This window comes from Saccopteryx bilineata, chromosome 1 (assembly GCF_036850765.1).
Source record: "Saccopteryx bilineata isolate mSacBil1 chromosome 1, mSacBil1_pri_phased_curated, whole genome shotgun sequence".
Classification (NCBI taxonomy): domain Eukaryota; kingdom Metazoa; phylum Chordata; class Mammalia; order Chiroptera; family Emballonuridae; genus Saccopteryx; species Saccopteryx bilineata.
In genome coordinates, this window is record NC_089490.1 from 400,617,022 (window position 1) to 400,640,289 (window position 23,268).

General features: G+C 53.6%; 1 protein-coding gene across 1 annotated transcript; it reads left to right on the forward strand.

Annotated features, from left to right (window-relative positions):
• The first annotated feature begins 1,588 nt into the window (after window positions 1-1,588).
• Window positions 1,589-14,779, forward strand: SART1 (spliceosome associated factor 1, recruiter of U4/U6.U5 tri-snRNP). The gene is made up of 20 exons (XM_066252096.1): window positions 1,589-2,000; window positions 4,773-4,830; window positions 5,211-5,266; window positions 5,750-5,876; window positions 5,995-6,100; window positions 6,317-6,394; window positions 6,504-6,603; window positions 6,698-6,840; window positions 6,943-7,149; window positions 7,787-7,911; window positions 7,988-8,127; window positions 8,225-8,358; window positions 10,957-11,130; window positions 11,255-11,365; window positions 11,733-11,820; window positions 12,366-12,456; window positions 12,569-12,704; window positions 13,236-13,325; window positions 13,434-13,555; window positions 13,639-14,779. The coding sequence occupies exons 1-20, from the start codon at window positions 1,679-1,681 to the stop codon at window positions 13,655-13,657; spliced, it is 2,427 nt and encodes an 808-aa protein (XP_066108193.1). The 5' UTR covers window positions 1,589-1,678; the 3' UTR covers window positions 13,658-14,779.
• Window positions 14,780-23,268: the final 8,489 nt, after the last annotated feature.

The window sequence follows — 23,268 nt, forward strand, 5'->3', positions numbered from 1 at the left end:
TTGTGGAAGTCCCAGGTTCGATTCCCAGCCAGGGCACACAGGAGACGCGCCCATCTGCTTCTCCACCCTTCCCCCTCTCCTTCTTCTCGATCTCTCTTCCCCTCCCACAGCCAAGGCTCCATTGGAGCAAGTTGGCCTAAGTGCTGAGGATGGTTCCATGGCCTCCACCTCAGGCGTTAGAATGGCTCACATTGCAACGGAGCAATGCCCCAGAAGGCAGAGCATCGCCCCCTGATGGGCATGCCAGGTGGATACCAGTTGGGCTCATGCAGGAGTCTGTCTGTCTGCCTCCTCCCTGCTTCTCACTTCAGAAAAATACAAAAAAACAAAAACAAAAACAAAAAACCTTATGCGCGCGCACACACACTTGTGACAAATTTTGCACCTACTTTCAGGGAATTCAGAGACACACAGAAGCTCTTTGGAGCTCCTTAGCAGTTCACAGAACACAGGATAAAACTCCCAATCCAGCTTTGGCTGGATGGTTCATTTGTTTAGGACACTTTCCCAGAGCACAGAGGTTGCCGGTTTGATCCCTGATCAGGGCACGTACAGAAACTGATGTTCTTGTGTCTCTAAAATCAGTAAAACAAACATTAAAAAAAAAAAATAGCCCTGGCCAGTTGGCTCAGCGGTAGAGCGTCGGCCTGGCGTGCAGGAGTCCCAGGTTCGATTCCCCGGCCAGGGCACACAGGAGAGCGCCCATCTGCTTCTCTACCCCTCCCCCTCTCCTTCCTCTCTGTCTCTCTCTTCCCCTCCCGCAGCCGAGGCTCCATTGGAGCAGAGATGGCCCGGGCGCTAGGGATGGCTCTGTGGCCTCTGACTCAGGCGCTAGAATGGCTCTGGATGCAACAGAGCGACGACCCAGATGGGCAGAACATCGCCCCCTGGTGGGCATGCCGGGTGGATCCCGGTCAGGCGCATGCGGAAGACTGCCTCCCCGTTTCCAGCTTCGGAAAAATGAAAAAAACAAACAAAAAAAACCCCAAACAAACAAAAAAAAAATAAAAAAAATAAAAACGCAATCCAGTCCAATAGCTCGATTGGTTAGAGCGTCCCCCAAAACGAAGAGATTGCTGGTTTGATCCCCATCAGGGCACATATAGGAACAGATGGATGTTTCTGTCTTTCTCCCTGCCTCTCTCTCTCTCCCTAAAATGAAATTTAAAACAAAACAAAACCCAGTCCAGAAGGCAGCATTGACTTATAACACTGGTTGGAGGGGCTTGGACGGTAGGCTGCGGAACTCAGGGGTCTCGAGGAGAGCATGCTGGGTTGTCCAGCACCGGATGCAGCTTGATCCCAGGGAGTCCATTAAGGAGGAATCCTTACTGAGGCGACGGGAGCTATCCACAGAAAGTCCGTGAGACAGTGAGCGTCCCGTGGAGGGGGGTGTGCAAGCGGGCGGAGGCCGGGAAGACGCCCGCAGCTCGGGGAGCGCACGCGCAATCGGACCACCGGCTCCCAGACTTCCACCCAGCCCGAGACAACTGCGTTGCGCAGTCGGGGTCCATGCCGGCCTTCCCATGAATCTTTGGGGCAGGCTTCGGAGAGAACGACGGAAGCAGCCGCTCTTGATTTCCGGCAATACGACAGCAGCTGCTGAGCGACCCGGAAGTTTTCCCATCTTACGTCTTCGGGGCTCGGTGGCAGCCGAGCTCGGGGCGCACGTACCACCATGGGGTCGTCAAAGAAGCACCGTGGGGAGAAGGAGGCGGCCGGGACGACGGCAGCGGCCAGCACCGGGGGCGCCACCGAGCAGCCGCCGCGACATCGGGAACACAAAAAACACAAGCACCGGAGTGGCGGCGGCGGCGGCGGCAGCAGCAGCGGGGGCGAACGACGGAAGCGAAGCCGGGAACGAGGGACCGAGCGCGGGGGCGGGCGGCGCGGGACCGAGACCGAGGTCCGCAGCGGTGCGCACGGACGGGAGCGCAGTCAGGCCGAGCCCTCCGAACGGCGCGTGAAGCGGGAGAAACGCGATGATGGCTACGAGGCCGGTGAGGGGCGGGGCTTGCGCAGGGGGCGGGGCGCGTGGCCGGGGGTCCCGGGGAGGCCCAGGGTCCCTGGGAGTGGAGGCAGTGTGGGCCCAGTACTTCAGGCAGAGACACGCAGGCTGTCTTTGCCAGCACTTATTTAAAAGTCTTCTTGTAAAACAAAACAAAACAAACGAACAAATTTCCTTATGGGTATTTAGGGTTACAGATTGTTTTCTTCTACTAAGCTGTGTGAAGGCAGAGACTTTGTTTTCCTCAATTGGCCCATCACAGGCCTTCAATAAATGCAGTGAGTGAGTGAGTGAGTGAATGAATGAATGGAGCGCTACTGGCGTGTACAGAGGGAAGGTAAAACCTGGTATTGGGCAGGAGACTTGAAGCTGTACAATAGGTGGGAGGTCGAACACGAAGGGCCCTGTAAGCCCTGTTACGAAATTTGAGCCCTGGCCGGTTGGCTCAGCGGTAGAGCGTCGGCCTAGCGTGCGGAGGACCCGGGTTCGATTCCCGGCCAGGGCACACAGGAGAAGCGCCCATTTGCTTCTCCACCCCTCCGCCGCGCTTTCCTCTCTGTCTCTCTCTTCCCCTCCCGCAGCCAAGGCTCCATTGGAACAAAGATGGCCCGGGCGCTGGGGATGGCTCTGTGGCCTCTGCCTCAGGCGCTAGAATGGCTCTGGTCGCAACATGGCGACGCCCAGGATGGGCAGAGAGTCGCCCCATGGTGGGCCGGGTGGATCCCGGTCGGGCGCATGCGGGAGTCAGTCTGACTGTCTCTCCCTGTTTCCAGCTTCAGAAAAATGAAAAAGAAAAAAAAAAAAGGAAATTTGAATTTTGTCCTGGGGGTAATAGAGAAGCATGGGTTTGAATTGGGAAGTGAGTCGATTATATTTGCAAAGATCGCTGCATTAAGAACTGGGTCAGGGATAGTCAATACTGGAGATCAGGTGAGGCCTGCACCAAGGCAGTGGTAGTGAGGTGGAGAGGCTTGGACAGATTAAAGACGTAGTTTGCAAGAGGAATTAGACTTGAATGAGGGTGGGAAGGAAAAGAAGGACTTGAAGATGACTGGAATTTTGGCTTGAGCAACTAAGTGTGTGGTGGTGTCCACTGAAGTTGAGGCATTTGGAAGAGAAGCAGACTTTTGAGGCAAGGATTCAGTTTTGCAGAGTGTGGATGTGACATGCATAAGAAACCTGGGGGAAATCCAGGGTTTGGGCTGGATGGAACAGTTTTAGAAAGACAAGTATTTTTTAAAATAGATTTTTAGGCCATGGCCAGTTATCTCAGTTGGTTAAGAGCATCATCCCCAAACAACAAAGTTATGGGTTCGATTCCCAGTTAGGGTATGCACAGGAAGCAACCAAAAAAATTTTGCACAAATGAGTGGAACAACAAATGCTTCCTTTTCCCTTCTCCTCTCCCTTCCTCTCTCTAAAAATCAATAATAGTTAGCCTGGCTGGATGGCTTGGTTGGTTGGAGCATCCTTTTGGAGCACAGAGGTTGCTGGTTCGAATCCCCAGTCAGGACACATACAGGAGCAGCTTGATGTTCCTGTTTCTCTCTAAAGCTTCTTTTAGAGAGAGAGGAAGGAAGAGAGAGAGAAACATCGACATGTTCCACTTATTCATACTGTCTATCATTGGTTGTTTCTTGTATGTGCCCTGACCAGGGTTTGAACCCACAATCTTGGTGTGTCAGGACCACAATGCTATTAATATAATGAACTGAGCTGCCTGGCCAGGACCAAGATGAGTATTCAGGTGATAAATGAAATCCCCTGAAATAGTGTGGAGTTAGAAGCCAGGATCAGGAATAAAGCCTGAGAAATACTAATGTTTTACTAATAGTTGGAGCAAAACAGTACAGAAAAGGAGATATAATAGCCAAAAAAGCAGGAAAACCATAGAATCTTGTGTTGTGGGATCTGTGGGCAAAGAGTATTGTTAGAAGAAGGAAGTGATCAAAAGTGTCCCATACCACAGAAGATCAAACAAAACCAGAGCTGGGAAGAATCCATTGGATTAAGAATAGTAGGTTCTTGACTTTGGAGAGAGCCTGGAAGGGTAGGATTCCAGGGTCCAGGTGGAAATAAAAAAAGAGGAGGCAGGCTATGTGGTAGCGGCGAGTTGGGGGAGCTCCATCTGAGGGTGTCTAGCTTCTGTCTGTGTAGTCAGTGAGGTTAATGGGCTGTTTGTGAAGTGGATGAAGGAAGTTTGAAATGCTTCTTTATCTCTGTGTCCCCAACATCCAACACAGAGCAGGCGCCAATAAGCGTTTCTTGACTAGGTGAATCACAGAGGACACAGTCATGCTGCCAACACGGTTTCTGCCTTGTAGGGAATAACAGACCCGGAAACGACTGACCCTGCTGGGGAGTTTGGGGCAGAGCAGTTCATTCTGATCAATAATTGAGCAGGACTTCATGAAAGAGGTGGCATTTGGATAGGACTTTGTCAGTCAGGGTGATGCTAGAGAGGGCGGTGTGGTTCGAAAATAGAGTACACGAAACGGAAGAGGTAGCAAAGTGTGTGATGCAGGAAGTTGGGCATTTGGGGTCAAGAAAGGAAGGGATGCAGGAGAGGTGGGCTTCCCAGAGACTGGGACTCACAAGGAAGGAGTTAGTGGGGTGGCAGGAGGCTGCTGTTTTCCGTTTTCCGGTGTCTCAGCAAGGCCTGGTGCTGGTGAGGGGCCCTCGTCTTTGGCCCTGAAGCTGGGGCCAAGGCTATGACTTCTTGGCTTTGTGTTCAGCACCTGAGCCGTACTTCTTGTTGTTCCAGCTGCCAGTTCCAAAACTAGCTCAGGAGATGCCTCGTCGCTTAGCATCGAGGAAACCAAGTAAGTACTGGGTCCTTTGTCTCCTCTTTTTCTTCTGAAACAGGTAGGTCTGGAGCTGCCGCTGAGGGAGGCTTTCACACACTAAGGCATTCTGGTTGGAATTCGAAATGCCACATAAATCACACTAGCCAACCATCCGAGTGACAGGAGAGGACACGAAGTCCCAAGATGAAGGATGGCATCCACTGGTTAGGGGCAGGCCATGCCTATACCGCTTTCCCTGATTTAGGGGATAGTGCCCTTCCCAGTACCCTGGACTGCCTGGGACAGGTCCTGTGTTTGGGACTCAGCGCATCCTGTTTTCACCCCAGTGTATCTAGAAATGCATTTGGTGCCCCGTTTTTTTGACAGCTCCTAACACTGATTTCTCTTGTCCTCAGTAAACTCCGGGCCAAGTTGGGGCTGAAACCCCTGGAGGTCAATGCCGTCAAGAAGGGTGAGTGCGTGGCTGAGGGTATGGGTGAGGGAGGGCGTTTGGGTGGAAGACAGTGGGCTCGAGCACAGGCTCAGGACATTAGTGAACTTGTGTGTGTGTGTGTGCTCGCTGATGGGCGTGGAGTGTCTTGCTTTCAGAACGTCACTCAGTTTATTCTTTGACAGTCGGCATTGCCTCCTCACTCTGCTTGTGAGGTAGCATTAAGTGGGCTGAGATACGTGCTCTTGCTAAAAACTGATGGGCTGTGTGGGTGTTGCATTTTTTTACAGCAGGAGTTGAGGGTCTTTGGAAAGCATGGAGGGTCCCATTGTGCTGTGTGGGGACATGGGAGTGTGGGGTAAAGTGGGAGTAAGGAGGTGAAGATCCTTCCCCCTCTCCGGGCCCCGTCTGGCCCCCTGAGCTGGAAGGGGCAGGGTGAGTGGCTTCCTCCTCTCCCCACCAGCCATGGGCAGGCAGAGCCTCATGTCTGGGCCCCCCTTCCAGAGGCGGGCACCAAGGAGGAGCCTGTGGCAGCCGATGTCATCAACCCCATGGCCTTGCGACAGCGAGAGGAGCTACGAGAAAAGCTGGCGGCTGCCAAAGAAAAGCGCCTCCTCAACCAAAAACTGGGGTGAGGGGTCCCCGATAGGGTGGGCAGCGAACGGGCCCAAGGAGGCTGCCATGAGCTCTGAGGTCGGGGTCGGGAGCAGGAGTAGGACTTCCGAAGGTCACTTGTTTTCTCTCTCCAGCAAGATAAAGACTCTGGGGGAGGATGACCCCTGGCTGGATGACACCGCGGCCTGGATCGAGCGGAGCCGGCAGCTGCAGAAGGAGAAGGACTTGGCAGAGAAGAGGGTGAGGATGTGGGCGGCGGGGCGTTGCTCCGTGCCTCCGGGGGCCTGGCGAGGGCTAGGTTCAGAGGGGCAGTTCTGTGGACAGTGGTGTCTGCTCTCGGTCCTTAGCGGCTTGCCTGCAAGGCCTGCCCTGTGCACTCCCAGTTGATAAAGCCCTGTGTGTCTTTGGGCGGTCCTGAGTGGCCCGAGGTCATAGGCCATCGCCCTTGTCCCACAGGCCAAGCTGCTGGAGGAGATGGACCAAGAGTTTGGTGTCAGCACTCTGGTGGAGGAGGAGTTCGGGCACAGGCGCCAGGTGAGGTTGCTGGGGCAGTGGGGTGGCGGCAGCACTGCTGTCCTTGGTGCTGGAATCCCCAGGTCCGGGCTCCTGACTCAGCTGGCCCTTCCCCCGCCCGCCCTTCTAGGACCGGTACAGCGCTCGAGACCTGCAGGGCCTCACGGTGGAGCATGCCATTGACTCCTTCCGAGAAGGGGAGACCATGATCCTTACCCTCAAGGACAAAGGTGGGCTGAGCTGGGGTTCCCTGGGTGGGGCCGCAGGCGCCCCGAGCGAGCCGGGAGCATGTGTGAGCGGGCGCTGCTTCTGCCCTGCCCCCAGGTGTGCTGCAGGAGGAGGAGGACGTGCTGGTGAACGTGAACCTGGTGGATAAGGAGCGGGCAGAGAAAAACGTGGAGTTGCGGAAGAAAAAGCCTGACTACCTGCCCTATGCAGAGGACGAGAGTGTGGACGACCTGGCACAGGCAGGCGGGCAGCGCGGTGGCTGGGCGGGCACCTTGGCAGCGGGGGCTCTGTGGCCTTTCACGAGCCAGGCTGGCTCCCAACCTGTACCTCTCGCCTTGCAGCAAAAACCCCGCTCCATCCTGTCAAAGTACGATGAGGAGCTGGAGGGCGAGCGGCCGCACTCCTTCCGACTGGAGCAGGGTGGCATGGCCGACGGCCTGCGGGAGCGGGAGCTGCAGGAGATCCGGGCCAGGCTGCGGCTGCAGGCGCAGTCCCTGAGCACGGTCGGGCCCCGGCTCGCCTCCGAGTACCTCACACAGGAGGAGATGGTGAGCCCCGGGGCCACTTCCCTCACTTGTCAGGGCAGTGGTGCCTCCCTCCTGTCACAGTGAACTGAGGAGGGAGATCTGGTCTTCAGCGATGTTCAGTCCTTGTGGAGGCACCGGGAGGCAGTGGGTGTGCGCAGAGCGGGCTCTGTGAGTCACAGGGATCCGTGTTTCTGTCCAGGCTCTTCCACGGAGCCAGCCTGTGCTCTGTGGGAGTCATTTACTTTGAGTCTGAGGTGCCCCTTGTGAAATGGGGAGGGCAGGAGCCACCTCATAAGGGCCGTTTCAAGGGTTAGTGATAGTTTGATAAGTGGTGACCTTATAGCTCGTATGGGGATTTTGCATTTGGCATGACTGAATACAGAAGTAGACAGCTGCCTTAGGAGATTACATGGCTCAAGTGGCTGAGAGCAGGACTGTGGGGACACACTACCGAGATTCACAGTCCCAGCTCTCCACCTCAGTTGCTGGGTGACTCTAGGCAAAGGTACTTAACCTCTGTCTCAGACTTCTGCATCTCACTGGTGGGATGGTGCACACATCTCACGTCTTATTTCTGTGTAAGAAGGGTTCATTTGGGGGCTTGTAGCTGTCCACCTTTCCCCTTCTTCCTTCATGTCCCCTGCCCTCCTCCCCGCAGGTAACCTTTAAAAAGACCAAGCGGAGGGTGAAGAAGGTCCGCAAGAAGGAGAAAGAGGTGGCGGTGCGGGCCGACGACTTGCTGCCTCTTGGGGACCAGACTCAAGATGGGGACTTTGGCTCCAGGTGGGCTCGGACACGGGTGGGTGGTGGCTGGGCTGGCCTCGGGGCCCCTGCTCACTGCAGAGGTCTCTGTCCCCAGGCTGCGTGGCCGGGGTCGACGCCGAGTGCCCGAGGGAGATGAGGAGGCCCTGGAGGAGGAGGAGGAGGAGAAGGAGCCCGCACCTCAGCCCCCACAGTCAGATGACACTCGAGTGGAGAACATGGACATCAGTGATGAGGGTGAGGGGACCCCAGCCTGCTGAGGGTCGGCAGAGGGGCAGGGAGAAGAGCCCGGGATCCCATGTGTGACCTGAGCCGGCATGTTCTTTTCCACCAGAGGAGGGTGGAGGCCCACTGCCTGGGGACCCAGCGGTGCTGGAGGAGGACGAGGCGGAGCTGGAGCTGCAGAAGCAGCTGGAGAAGGGGCGCCGGCTGCGGCAGCTGCAGCAGCTGCGAGATAGCGGCGAGAAGGTGAGGGCCTTGGGGCTGCGTGCGGGCACGGTGGGGGGCTCAGCGGGATGGGACAGACGCCTGTGGTGACTGTGCTTGTGAGCACGGGCCTCTGTGCCCTTGTAAACTGCACTGACACTACAGTCTCGACTTTTTGTTTTGTATCACGTTATTTGTGGAATTCTGCAGTGTTTACACTATGATGATTTTTTTTTAACGTTTTATTGATTTTAGAGAGGAAGGGAGAGAGAGAAACAGGAACATCAATTTTTTTCCTGTTTGTGCTCTGACTGGGGTTTGAACCAGCAATCTCTGCACTTCAGGACAATGCTCTAACCGAGCTATCTGGCCAGGGCCAGATATTATTATTTTAAATGACATATGCAGCCTGGCCAGATAGCTTGGGTGGTTAAAATGTCCCAGTGCACAGGGGTTGCTGGTTCTCTTCTTGCTCAGGACACATACAGGAACAGGTTGATGTTCCTCTTCCCCTCTCCACAGCCCCCCTTCTTCTCTGACTCTAAAACAAAATCAATAAAAGAAAAGACATGTATTGTTAGCTATAACTCTTTTGGGTTAATGATGATATTCATTAAAAAATAGGCCCTGGCCGGTTGGCTCAGTGGTAGAGCGTTGGCTTGGCTTGCAGATGTCCCGGGTTCGATTCTTGGCCAGGGCACACAGGAGAGGCGCCCATCTCCTTCTCCACCCCTCCCCCTCTCCTGTCTCTCTCTTCCCCTCCCGCAGCCAAGGCTCCATTGGAGCAAAGTTGGCCTGGGCGCTAGGGTGGCTCCATGGCCTCTGCCTCAGGCACTAGAATGGCTCTGTTTGCAACAGAGCAATGCCCCAGATGGGCAGAGCATCGCCCCCTGGTGGGCATGCCAGGTGGATCCTGGTCGGGCGCATGTGGGAGTCTGTCTGACTGCCTCCTCGTTTCCAGCTTTGGAAACATACAAAAATAAATAAATAATAAATGTAGTCTGACCAGGCAGTGGCATAGTAGATAGAGCATTGGACTAGGATACAGAGGACCCAGGTTTGAAACCCCAAGGTCTTCAGTTTGACCGAGGGCTCATCCGGCTTGATTGTGGGCTCACCAGCTTGAGCGCAGGGTTGCTGGCTTGAGCATGGGATCATAAACATGACCCCATGGTCGCTGGCTAGAGCCCAAGGTCACTGGCTTGAGCAAGGGGTCACTTACTCTGCTCTGCTCCTCCCCCTCCCGTCAAGGCACATATGAGAGGGCAATCAATGAACAGATAAGGGGTTGCAACAAAAAATTGATGCTTCTTATCTCTCTCCCTTCCTATTTGTCCTTATCTGTCCCTCTCTCTGTCACCAAAATAAATAAATAATTGTATTCCTGAAACTTATATACTCATATTGATCAATATGACCCCATTAAATTTAATTTTTAAATAAAAAAAAAGTGATGTAAGTGCAGGCTCCCTCTGGAGCATGCTCACACCTTCCCCTTTCTCTCAGACATGAACTTTCTTCTAAATTCTGAGGGTCCCATGAGACTTGCAACCCGGGAAGCAGTGGGCAGTGACAGCTTGTCCTGGGCTCATCCTCTGATCCTGTCTCCAAGGCCCCCTTTTCTCTTGACTTTTCAGTGAGCCCACAGCAACCCAGCTTTAGCTCACTTCTGTCTGTTACTTCTCAGTGAATCCATTGAGCCTAGCGCGTGGCTCACTTCTTTCCTATAATGTTTCTAGAGGCCAAAGCAGCCTTTCTCCTGCCCACGCTCTCTCCTGTTGCTTCTTCTATCCTAAGCCCTTCCTTTGTTTTACTGTTCCCAGGTTTAATAAATGTACTTTCATAAAGAAAGCAATGTAATGAAATGGAAGGATAGGGATGCAGAAGTGCATGTGTTGACAAGAAACTTTTCTGAAGAGCTTGCTGTCAAGGGTGGAGCAGTAGGGTTATGGGGTTGAGAATTCTTTTCGAAGAGGAGAGGTCCCAGATAATCCTTGTGTGCTGAGGACAGTGACGCAATAGAGGAGACAGAGGGGGTGCACTCGGGAGCGGTGTTGCAGGGCCTCAGCCATGTCAGGGAGGAGGGTGGCTGTAGGAGCCGGGCTAGGCGTCTGCAGCAGGAGGGAAGCAGGGTTTGCGGGCGGTTGGGGCATTCAGTGCTGGAATCACTGTAGGGAGTCTTAGCACTCTGTGGCATCAGGGAGGGGCTTCCAGAGGTGATGTTTACACTGACTCCTGAAGTAGCAGTTTGTCAAGAGACAGGTGGGTGGCAAGGACGTGGCAAGAGAATCCCTGGTGTGCTCCAGTCCTGGAGGAGGGTGTGAGGCTGAGGTGGTGAGTTGAGGGCCTTTGGAAAAAGGGTTGGCATAGGCCTGTTCCTAAGGGTCATGCAGGGTTTTTGGATATTGATTCAGATGGCAGTAGGGAGCCATTGATGGCTTTGGAGCAGAGGAGTGACCTGGTGAGATTGGTGCAGGTGCAGAGTGGAGAGCAGACTCGGGGAGGACACGGACTGAGAGGCCCACTGCTGGCAGTGGGAATGGCTTGTCTTGCTGCCACCAGGAGGCTCTTGGGTTCCTGGGTCTCAATGGAACCCTCCCAGAAACTTCTGGGTTTGCCCACAGCTGCTCCCTCCTCCAGGTGGTGGAGATTGTGAAGAAGCTGGAGTCCCGCCAGCGGGGCTGGGAGGAGGACGAGGACCCGGAGCGGAAGGGGACCATCGTGTTCAATGCCACGTCGGAGTTCTGCCGCACCTTGGGGGAGATCCCCACCTACGGGCTGGCTGGCAACCGGGAGGAGCAGGAGGAGCTCATGGTGGGTTTTCGGGCAGGGCCCCCAGGGGCTGGCTGTGAGCAGCAGTGTTGGCCCCAGTAGTTCTCACTGATGAGCCCATGTCCAGATAGGCTGCCTAGGCTGACAGTGGCCTTCTCTCCTCCAGGACTTTGAACGGGATGAGGAGCGCTCGGCCAACGGCGGCTCCGAGTCTGACGGGGAGGAGAACATTGGCTGGAGCACAGTCAACCTGGATGAGGAAAAGCAGCATCAGGATGTGAGGAGGGGGAGGCCCAAGACTGGCGGCTGAGGGGCTGGAAGGGCGGGAAGCGTACAGCCTGGTGGGGCTGGGGCTGGGGGCAGATCACGTGGCTCTGGCTCCGGCTCCAGCTCTTCCCCTTCTTAGCTCGGGGACCTCGGGGGCAAGTTACTCGGTGTCTCAGGCCTTGGTCTCCTCGTCCATAAATGGGGACCATCAAGATCATAGGGCTATCCTGGGGATTAAATGGGACATCTTGACACACGGGGCCTGGGCAAGAACAGGACCGCAGTTGGGTATGGCTGGCGGTGGCGGGTGGGTAGGGGTGAGAGGAGTCCGTGGGGCCCACTCCCCACCTTCCTTACCGCCCTGTGCCGCCCCTCAGTTCTCGGCCTCCTCCACCACCATCCTGGACGAGGAGCCCATCGTGAACAGAGGGCTGGCCGCCGCGCTGCTCCTGTGTCAGAACAAAGGTGAGGGGCTTCAGCCGCCGTGAGCCTTGCCGGCCCCTGGGTGCCATGCCAGCGAGGTGCCAGCACGTCTTCCTCCGGTCCCCTCTGCTGTCTTTGCCTCGTTCCCAATGCTGTGGGCTGCTCCCCCAGGACCCACGAGCAGCTCCTTTCGCACCTGGTTTGGGGGCAGTCACGGGAACTTATGGACTGCTCGCCGTCACCCCATTTTTCACGGCTTTGCTCACATGTCTTCCTACAAAGCACCATTTATCCCTCAAGGCTGTGTCTCCTGATGAGCAGGGGGACTTGAAGCAGTCCAGGCTGTGGCACACTCCCTGGCATTAGGATACCAACTCTACCATTTACTTGGTTAGTGGCCCTTGAAGGGCCGATTTCTCCGAGTCTTTTTCCTTTGTCTGCAAAGTAGGCCTGATGTCTTTACTCCTACAGCGTGGCTGTGAGGGTCCCACAGCACCTTCTCTGCTGTTGGGGTATCAGTCCGCCCTGAGGCTATGGCTCTGTGTTGGGGTGGGCAGCCTGAAATCTCACCCCCTCCCCCTTTCCAGGTCTGCTGGAGACGACAGTGCAGAAGGTGGCTCGGGTGAAGGCGCCCAACAAGTCCCTGCCATCAGCGGTGTACTGCATTGAGGACAAGATGTGAGTGTGGCAGGGATGGGCAGAAGGCCAGGGCACTGGCGCCAGCTCTGGACTGCTGGGAACCCAGGCAGGGTGGGCAGTGGCCAGCCCTGAGGCTTCTGTTTCGGGCCAGGGCCATCGATGACAAGTACAGCCGGCGGGAGGAGTACCGCGGCTTCACCCAGGATTTTAAGGAGAAGGACGGCTACAAGCCCGATGTTAAGATCGAGTATGTGGACGAGACAGGTCGGAAACTGACACCCAAGGAGGTGAGGGGGCCTCTGAGACAGGGAGGGGGGGGGGGGAGTACCACAGGGCCAGGGCCCTGGGGACATGTTAGAACCTCTGTGCCCCCGTCTCCTCCTCTCTGGTGAGCACAGCAGTCCCCCTCACAGGGTAGGAGGGTCAGACAGGTGCTTCGGGTCCCTTGCTCGCCTTCCCCCTCAGTGGTTTGATCTGCCCTCAGGGCCACCATCCTGGCAGGCAGTGTCCAGGCCCCAGACTGACTCCTGCACTCTCACAGACACCCCCTTCGCTGGTGGCCCTTGTCCGCCTTTCCCGCCTCCCGTCTCCATCTGCACACTCCGTGGCGTGGCTGGCCTCCCCACCCTGGGTCCTGGCCTGGCCTCGGCTCAGCAGGGCATCTTAGAATCCTGAGCCCCCAGGGCAGCACATCCACCTCCTGAGCCTGTCTTGCCCTTGTCTGGTCCCCTTCCCACTGCCCGGGTCAGGTGGGTCACCACTGCCCCTGCCCTGAGGGGCACGGTGGCTCCAATGCAGTTCCTGTCCCGTGTCCCCAGGCTTTTCGGCAGCTGTCCCACCGCTTCCATGGGAAAGGCTCAGGCAAGATGAAGACGGAGCGGCGGATGAAGAAGCTGGACGAGGAGGCGGTAGGTGGCCCATAGGGACCTGGGGGTGGCTTCCACGTCCGCTGGGGCTGGGGTGGCTGATGGGCCAGGGCTACCCCTACCCTGTGCTGACTGGCCCTGACCCCACAGCTTCTGAAGAAGATGAGCTCCAGCGACACGCCCCTGGGCACTGTGGCCTTGCTCCAGGAAAAGCAGAAAGCCCAGAAGACACCGTACATCGTGCTCAGTGGCAGTGGCAAGAGCATGAACGCGTGAGTGGGCCAGAGCGTGTGGGCAGGTGGGCCGGGGGCGGGCGTGCCCGTGCTCCAGCCTCACACCCTTCTTCTCTCTGCAGGAACACCATCACCAAGTGAAGCCAACCTCCCTTCCGGTCCTCTCCCCAGCTTTAATATTAAATAAAGTTCCCTCCTTATTTTTTTCTTCCTGGTCATGATGCACATTCCAGGGTTAGCCCTGGGAGGAGAGGCCGCATGCTGGGAGGAACGCCAACACCACCCTCAGGCAGGTTCGCTGGCCAGCTGTGTCACCGCAGGCAAGTCACTGAACCTCTCTGAGCCTTTGCTGTTTGTACAGGATGCACTGTGTAGATTAAATGAGCTCCTTCGTTCACTCCCTTGGAATTCAGAGGTGAGCAAGACCTCTCCTGAGGTGGTGTAGTCTGGCCTGTGCTAGGGAGACCTGGTCGCCACATGACTGAAGAACCCAGACGAAGGGCAAGAACTAGCCTGGACCCTCTGAGACAGTCTGCCACCCCCAGCCTGGGCAGCAGCCAGCCAGAAGCCAGGGGCGTATCTTCTCAACCACCCGCCCCCACCACACCTGCCAGTAGCACAGGCCTTGCCCCTTTTTGAAGGTTACACCTTATCCTCTGCGAGGCTGGCTTTCTGGTAGAAAGGAAAGCTGTTTCAGAGACTCAGGGACCTGCTCTCTCCCACCTCCCAGTGCTGCCCGAGTCACTGCCTCCAGGGCAAGGACTGGGCTCTGCGCTGGGCTGTGGTGCCCCATGCCCCTTGCTCCCCAGCACCCTCGGTCTGGGTGGAGAAGAGCCCAGGTTCCCTCAGGACGGGCGTGCCTTAGAGCAGCTCACAGGAGACATGTCCCAGGAGCAGTTGCCGCCATGAGAATGACAGTCCGTGGTGTGACCTTGAGGGGACTGACGTGCGGCTGAGGGAGGGGCCGGAGCCTGAAAGGAGAAGGCACCGAGGGGCTCCCGCGGGAGTCAGGGCAGAACCGCGGCCTGCCCTCTCCTAGGCCTAATTACATTCCAGGTGGTTCGGATGTTTTTAAAAATGAAACCAAGAAATGTGAGAAAATGAATTTTAAAAAATAATCTTGGGATGGAAAAATGGAAGCAAAGAACAAAATACAGTTGCCTTAACCGACTGCTTTGATGGGTTTTCGCTTGCCACACTCCCCGGCACGGCCACCGTCTTGAATTCATCGTCTCCCATTTTGAGGTCCGGTTCTGACTTAATTTTCACTTTGCTTCCCCAGGTCCCTCAAGGAGGTGCCCATGGGGTAGGGGGTAGCTAGACTGACTGGGTTTATGATTTGGGGAATCGTAGACCCACGACCAAGCATGTGTCAAAGCTAACAGTGTGTTCTCTGTAGGAAATGGCCTGCCAGGACAGGGATTTTCAACCCTTTTTATCTTGTGGCACACAAAAAGTCATTACTAAAATTCTACGGCACACAAAAATAATTTTTTGCTGATCAAAAAAAAAAATAGGTATAATTTTTACTCATTTACACTAGAGGGCTATTGTGTTGGCTGTTGATTTTATTTGGTGATCCAAGGGAAAAGAGGTGAATGCTCCTGACTGACTAGGTATTGCATGTTTAAAATTCTTGAGGCATACTGGTTGAAAATGGCATTAGGAGACTCACCACTGTCAGACCCAGGGCAGGGGTCGGGAACCTATGGCTCGTGAGCCAGATGTGGCTCTTGATGGCTGCATCTGGCTTGCAGACAAATCTTTAATAAAAATAATAATAGTGGGCCCTGGCCGGTTGGCTCAGCGGTAGAGTGTCGGCCTGGCGTGCGGGGGACCCGGGTTCGATTCCCGGCCAGGGCACATAGGAGAAGCGCCCATTTGCTTCTCCACCCTCCCTCCTTCCTCTCTGTCTCTCTCTTCCCCTCCCGCATGGCCCGGGCACTGGGGATGGCTCCTTGGCCTCTGCCCTAGGAGCTAAAGTGGCTCAGGTCGCGGCAGAGCGATGCCCCGGAGGGGCAGAACATCGCCCCCTGGTGGGCAGAGCATCGCCCCTGGTGGGCGTGCGGGGTGGATCCCGGTCGGCGCATGCAGGAGTCTGTCTGACTGTCTCTCTCCGTTTCCAGCTTCGGAAAAATACAAAATAAATAAATAAATAATAATAATAATGTTAAAAATATAAAACATTCTCATGTATTACAATCCATTTCCTACCACTCATGTTCATTGTTGCGGGTGGCTGGAGCCAATCACAGCTGTCCTCTGGGACAACACCAAATTTTGATTGGATAATGCCTAACGTACACAGGTCTTTGTATGGCTCTCACAGAATTACATTTTAAAATATGTGGCGTTCATGGCTCTCTCAGCCAAAAAGGCTCTTGGCCCCTGGGCTAGAGTCACAGTGACCAGGGTTGAACTAAACAGGTTTGGCCCAGGATTCCTCTTAACTTGGATTTTAACAACTCTGTAGATAGTAAATGGTGAACCAGGGACTTGGAAAGTCTTCCAGAGATGGGCCTCCTCCAGGAAGCTTCCCCGGTTGAGACTATCTGCCTGCTCCCTCTTCTGTCCTGTGGCTGCTGCCGCCCAGGCCAGGTGTTCACCCTTTCGGCCCCAGATCGTCTACCCACCTGGCTGGGTGGGGAGGCAGCCACAAGTTAGCTAGGGCCCCTAGGAGGTGGGAGGAGTCGGGACCACCAAATCCTTTGAGGCCTGAGCCCCCAGGGAGGGTGCATTCAGCTCCGCTGCTCAGTGGTGGGGCCCCACCAGCAATACTTACCGGACCCTGGGGAACTGGGGCAGCCATGCCTCCGAGCAGGCTGGTGTGAAAGTCAGTGAGCTTTCAGCCGGGGCCTAGGGCCAGCCAGCTGGGTCCTAACTCATCAGGGTGCTTTTCCATTTACTTGCTGCTGATCGGGCAACAACCCACCATTGAGTCCTGGTATTCTTGTCTGTGAAATGGGGGAAGTGATCTCAGACTTGTGGATCTGGTGTAAAGTCTAGTTGAGAATGTTCATTCTTTCATTACTTCAGAAAATATTCACTGAGCATCTGCTGGCTGGGTCTGCGGATAAGGAGCAGAGGCAGACAGGCAGCCAGGACCCATGGGGCTCCAATGGGGGGCTGCCATTGAACAAGGACACCGCTGAACGTGAAGGGGTTGGAAGGGGGTCCGGCCCTTGGCCTTCCGTGTGGCACCTGGCCCCTCAAGGGTGTCAGAGAGAACCCAGCTATAGTTCACAGAAGCCCCTTCATTTTGCCACCGGGGCAGAGGGGACCCTTGCTGAGAAGGCATTTTCTCCACGCCCTGCCCTGCCCTGCCTTCTCCACCCAGGACCTGGTGATGGATCCTCAGTGCCAAGGCCACTGTCCCAAGCACGCATGGCCTGGGCCTTGACCAGGGGCAGGACGGGTCCCCTCTTCACTCTGGCAGTCTCGCTCTATCTGTGCCCACCCTTCCAGACCTCCAGACCCCTTCAAGCCCCAGGGGCCACACCCAGCTTGTGGTTCCACCTGTCCACGAATGGTCCCTCCCCGTGGTATAGTGAGGACTCTCAGCCCACAAGACCGGAAACCTGCTCCTCCCTTCCCCCTTCTCCAGAGCTGGCTGGATTTAAGACACCTGCTCTTCACTCGGATCCTGGGGTATCCTAGGAGCAACAGGGAAAAGGCGCCCCTCTTGGCCGCCAGACACAGACCCTTGGAGCATGGTTGTTGGGCTGAATTTTCACCCATCTGCACCCAAGGTGCTATTCTCGGTGCCAAAGCCATGAGTGCCGCTGGGACCAAGGCCCCATCTCGTTTTCCCTGGCTGGTCCTGTCACTGTCCCATGGCAACCTCAGGAAGAGGTCAGCCCAGTGCTGACCGGGAGTGACTGCAGCAGCCAAGCAAGTGGAGGGGTCACTCTGCAGGGCCAGGCTCCTGGGGCTTGAACGTCACGGGTGTGGAGGGGACTATTCCCCAGAGGAGGGGTGGCAGCTGCTGCTTCCAGTTGCTTGGTGATATCTCAGTGTTCACTTTTTGCCTTTACAATTCTCAAACATTGTATTGACGATTCCTTAGATAAAATCCCCACTATTAAAGTAATGGATAGAGTTTTAGTCTCCTGACTAGGCTCTCACTGATGCAGGCACCAACTTTTTATGCTGAAATTTTAAAAAGTTTTAAAAGGTTTAAAAAGAAGGGAAAAAAATCAAGAATTTTCTTGCCTCTCCTGTACTGATTGTATTTTAGAGTGACTAAATAGCTGATAATGAAAAGCTTTTCTTTTTTTTTTCTGTATTTTTCTGAAGCCGGAAACGGGGAGAGACAGTCAGACAGACTCCTGCATGCGCCTGACCGGGATCCACCTGGCACGCCCACCAGGGGGCGACGCTCTTCCCACCAGGGGGCGATGCTCTGCCCCTCCGGGGTGTCGCTCTGTCGCGACCAGAGCCACTCTAGCGCCTGAGGCAGAGGCCAAGGAGCCATCCCCAGCGCCCGGGCCATCTTTGCTCCAATGGAGCCTTGGCTGCGGGAGGGGAAGAGAGATGGAGAAGAAGGAGAGGGGGAGGGGTGGAGAAGCAGATGGGCGCTTCTCCTGTGTGCCCTGGCCGGGAATTGAACCCGGGACTTCTGCACGCCAGGCCGACGCTCTACTACTGAGCCAACCGGCCAGGGCCATGAAAAGCTTTTCCTTGTAGAAAAATTCCTGCTAAGAATACAGAACTAATGATAAAATTAAGATATCGCCACTTTGGCCTGACCAGGTGGTGGCGCAGTGGATAGAGCATCGTTGGACTGGGATGCAGAGGACCCACATTCGAGACCTTGAGGTCGCCAGCTTGAGCGCAGGCTCATCTGGTTTGAGCAAAGCCCACCAGCTTCAACCCAAGGTCACTGGCTCCAGCAAGGGGTTACTCGGTCTGTTGAAGGCCCACGGTTAAGGCACATATGAGAAAGCAATCAATGAACTAAGGTGTTGCAATGCGCAACGAAAAACTAATGATTGATGCTTCTCACCTCTTTCCATTCCTGTCTGTCTGTCCCTGTCTATCCCTCTCTCTGACTCACTGTCTCTGTAATAAATAAATAAATAGATAAAATTTTAAAAAAATCGCCACTTTGCAATGCCTAATTAATGAAGGATGTAGGCAATGATGACCAACAACTGCTAAACCTTCAGGTAAAAATTGATAAAAACTTTATAACAAATGCATCTTGCCGTTATCAAATTCCATAGCATTAAAAGCAGACCAGGGCCTGATCTGTGGTGGCGCAGTGGATAAAGCGTCAACCTAGGATGAAATCAGCCAAATCAGGCTTGTGGGAGATGCTACAGGCAAGTGAGCTGGTTTCATCACAATTAAAAGGCATGAGAAAAGGCGAGAGATTAAAAAGATGCAAGAGACATCTACAGAAACACAATGGAGACTTGAGCCTGGTTCAAACAGACACAAAAGCTCTTTTAGATAATTGGGGAAATTTGAACAGATTGGTTATTAGATGATATCAAGTAGTTATGAATTTTGTTAGGTATGATACCGGCATGGTGGTTAAGAAAAAATCTTGGCCTGACCTGTGGTGGTGCAGTGGATAAAGCATCGACCTGAAACACTGAGGTCAACGGTTCAAAACCCCAGGCTTGCCTGGTCAAGGCACATATGGGAGTTGATGCTTCCTGCTCCTTCCCCTCCTCTCTCTCTCTCTCTAAAATGAATAAGTTTTTTTTTTTAAATCTTTACCTGTTAGGGATACATATATATGAATGTAATCTACATGTTACATAGATATGTATATGATAGTACAGTATATACAAATAGATATAATAAGATCTGGGACTTGCTTTAAGTTACTCCAACATTAAAAAATGAAAAAAATATGGGAAGTGGGCATATATATATGAGGCAGGTCTAGCAAGATGTTGATAGTTATTGAAGCTGGGTGATGGGTACAAGGGGTTCATTATTCCATTCCGTCTACTTTTAAATAACGTTTCAAAATTTCCATTATAAAACTTTGTTTAAAACAGAGCTAAAAAATGTTGGATTTGCAACAGGAAAAAGTACATATGTTCAGCCAGAAACATGAAGAAGAATGTTCAGAACAGCACTATTTATAACTGTCCCAAACTAGAAACAACCCAAATGTCCATCAGCAGCAGAATGGATAAATGGTGGACATTCACATAATGGAATGAAGGATAGGACTCTCAGACATGACACAGGTGAAGACCAGACATAAAATTATCCACACTGTCTGCTTCCACTTAATACAAAAACAGGCACAGTTATGCTATTCAAGCCAGCAATTTGTTTCTCGAGGCAGAGATTGAAAAAAGAGCAAGAAGGACCTGAGGCTTAAGGACGTCCAAGGACAGACGTGTGTCCCAGCTCCAACAGCAAACGCTCCCTTCCTCCACTTTTTTCTTTAATTTTTATTTTATTATTATTATTTTGTATTTTTCTGAAGTTGGAAACGGGGAGGCAGTCAGACAGACTCCCGCATGCACCTGACCAGGATCCACCCGGCACGCCCACCAGGGGGCGATGCTCTGTCCATCTTGGGCGTTGCTCTGTTGCAACCAGAGCCATTCTAGCACCCGAGGCAGAGGCCATGGAGCCATCCTCAGCGCCCGGACCAACTCTGCTCCAATGGAGCCTTGGCTGAGGGAGGGGAAGAGAGAGACAGAGAGGAAGGAGAAGGGGAGGGGTGGAGAAGCAGATGGGCGCTTCTCCTGTGTGCCCTGGCCGGAATCGAACCCGGGACTCCTGCACGCCAGGCCGACGCTCTACCACTGAGCCAACCGGCCAGGGTCACACTTTTTTCTTTTCTATTCAGGCTTTCAACAGATAGGAGGGTGCTTACCTGGACTGCGGAGGGGACTTTCCTTCCTCAGTCAACGATCCAAATGCTGACCTCTTCCAGAAACACCCTCACAAACACCCAGAAATAGTGTTTTACCAACTATTTGACACCCCTTAGCCCAGTCAACACATAAAATTTAACCATCACAATGAGTCATCTAAAATGGTCTAGAACATTACTTTTCTGCTTAAACAAAAACAGAGTGGTTTTCTATTCTATACAGCATCAGTTTCTATTTGTTCTGCTTTCTATTATTTTTCTCCTTCATTTCTTTGAGTTTTTAATACTTTTTCTTCTTCCTGGCTTGGATGTTACACATTCTATTTTTTAAAAAAATATTTATTTATTCATTTTAGAGAGGAGAGGGAGAGACAGAGAGAGAGAGAGAGGAGAGACAGAGAGAGAGAAGGGGGGGAGGAGCTGGAAGCATCAACTCCCATATGTGCCTTGACCAGGCAAGCCCAAGGTTTCAAACCGGCGACCTCAGCATTTCCAGGTTGACGCTTTATGCACTGCGCCACCACAGGTCAGGCCTACACATTCTATTTTTTAGGTAACTCTTAACATTTCCACATGTATTAACACAGTCTAAACTTAGTCAATAGCTCTTTCTCCCTTCAAACTACAGAAAGCCCTCAGCACCCTTTAATTATAACTGCTCCCTCTCTAGTCTTCTGGTTTTATTCTGCAGAACTTCACCTTAACTTTTTAAGAATCCCACCCCCAAATTATCATCATCATCAATGAACTTGTTTCTCATTCCTTCTTGCTTCTCAGATCTCTCCTCTGGGCTCATTTTTACTCTTTCTGAATTTTATCTTCCAGAAGTTCCTTCTGTCTGTTGATGATAAACTCTCACACCCTGCCGGCCTGAAAGTCTTCGCCGTGGTATTAAGGATGCGGATGGCTGACTTCACTCATGGGGTTCTGGTGAGAATCAAAGTTGCTCCCCGTGGCTATGTCTCTGAGGTCCTAACACTCTGGGAAGATGGAGCCCTCATTCAGGGCCTCTGCTCCGGCAGTCCGGGGCCCAGCCAATTTGCACATGCCCCTTCCCTGGCTCTCGAGGCACCAGTTCCTGCCGTCACTGCTGATTCTCATCAAACTCCCTTAACCCGCACCTTCCAGATGCAACACGCCCAACACATACCATGTTACCTGCCGTGCCTCAGACCCCTGGCCTTTCCTTCCGGTGCACCTGGTCTAGGAGACACTTAAGGAGAAGCCAGTTTCCCTCTGTGCCAAACTAGGCTCCATCTTGGGGGGTGGGGAAGAGAGACCGGAGTCCCCAAGGGAGTCTAATTTGTCAGCCCTGGACGGAAAGAAAGGTGGGACCATAAAGGGGAGGACCTAATGGCAGAGGCCTCTTCTCACAAACCTGTCTGTGGCCAGATAGTAAACAGGCTTGATAAGACAGACCCTGACTGCCAAAATGTTAAATTAGGGGAGCTGTAAGGCGGCTGGGAGACCTATGTGAATGAGGAAGGCAGTTGGAGGCTTCAGGGATGAGGGTCCGAGAGCTTCAGCAGTTGCTAGAAGGGAGACAGTTGAAATAGTGGGGTAAGGAGGTCCCTGGGGAGAACACCCCTTTTAAACAAAGACTGGAACAGCTCCCACCACTCTCCAAGAGCTCGTCAGTACATGCCAGAGGGGAGGGACCGACAAGTGAATCCCCCCTGGGGGCATGAAACTTGTGTTACCAGCCAGCAGTGGACCTGTCACAACTGCTGTTGGACCCTTGGTTGGACAGAGACTGTGCTACCAGACTGTGTGACTGGGATGGATGGTGTTGGGTGTTGCTGCCAACTTGCTGATTGGATGTGCTTACTGCGACCCCTACTGGTAACTTCTATAAATATGTTGACTGACTCCAGATGGATGGAGCCAGGAACTGATGACACCTCCTCACATAGGCCAAGGTCATGCTGTTGGAACCATAGTGCCTACCACGAGAAAAAGAATGTGCTTCTCATACGAAGACTGATGAGAACAGAGTGCCACCCAGCACTGTCTCCATGCTCAACAGCCTGGAATGGCTAGTAACAAAGGTTTCTGGGCTTCGGCGCCTCACTGTGAACGAGCCAGGCTGACATAATGGAGTGAAGAGTTTAGTACTGTCAGACTATCGTAACCACCACCGAAGAAACTGCTGCCACCATTGGGTCTTGGCGGTAGCCGCAGCCATTGCGATGCTTTATTTCTATGTCACCAGGTAAGGTTTGTGATGTGCCTTTATAGCCTCCAGAGGGTCTTTGGCTTCTCATGCAAGATGTCACTGGACCAAATTCAAACAGCTGCCATTGGTGTCAACTTCCTGTGACATGGACGATATTCTGAAGACAAACCCCAGGGTGCTACAACCCAGCTGACTTCCTCGGGGGACATCTGGGGCAACTGCTACGGATCAGCTGCTGGCCTGACGCCTCCAACTACAGAAAGAGGCCCTATGCCAATTTGGTGTCTTTGTACAGTGAAGGTGGTATACTTCAATTTTAGAATTTTTTTTTTTTTACAGAGACAGAGAATCAGAGAGAGGGATAGATAGGGACAGACAGACGGGAATGGAGATGAGAAGCATCAATCATCAGTTTTTCGTTGCAACACCTTAGTTGTTCATTGATTGATTTTTCATATGTGCCCTGACCATGGGGGTACAGCAGACCGAGGAACCCCTTGCTCAAGCCAGCGACCTTGGGTCCAAGCTGGTGAGCTTTGCTCAAACCAGATGAGCCCGCGCTCAAACTGACGACCTTGGGGTCTCGAACCTGGGTCCTCCGCATCCCAGTCCGACACTCTATCCACTGTGCCACCGCTTGGTCAGGCCAATTTTAGAATTTTATAAAAGCCTTTGTACAAGGCCACCAGACAAGTCAGCGAGTCTGAATGGGCCACTGCCACAGGA

Bases quoted from the DNA above. Each gene is read 5' to 3' on its own strand.
- SART1 (XM_066252096.1), top strand. From the start codon at position 1,679: ATGGGGTCGTCAAAGAAGCACCGTGGGGAGAAGGAGGCGGCCGGGACG. The intron at 7,912-7,987 runs GTGGGCTCGGAC...CTCTGTCCCCAG, and splicing joins GATGGGGACTTTGGCTCCAG to GCTGCGTGGCCGGGGTCGAC. The intron at 12,457-12,568 runs GTGAGTGTGGCA...GTTTCGGGCCAG, and splicing joins TACTGCATTGAGGACAAGAT to GGCCATCGATGACAAGTACA.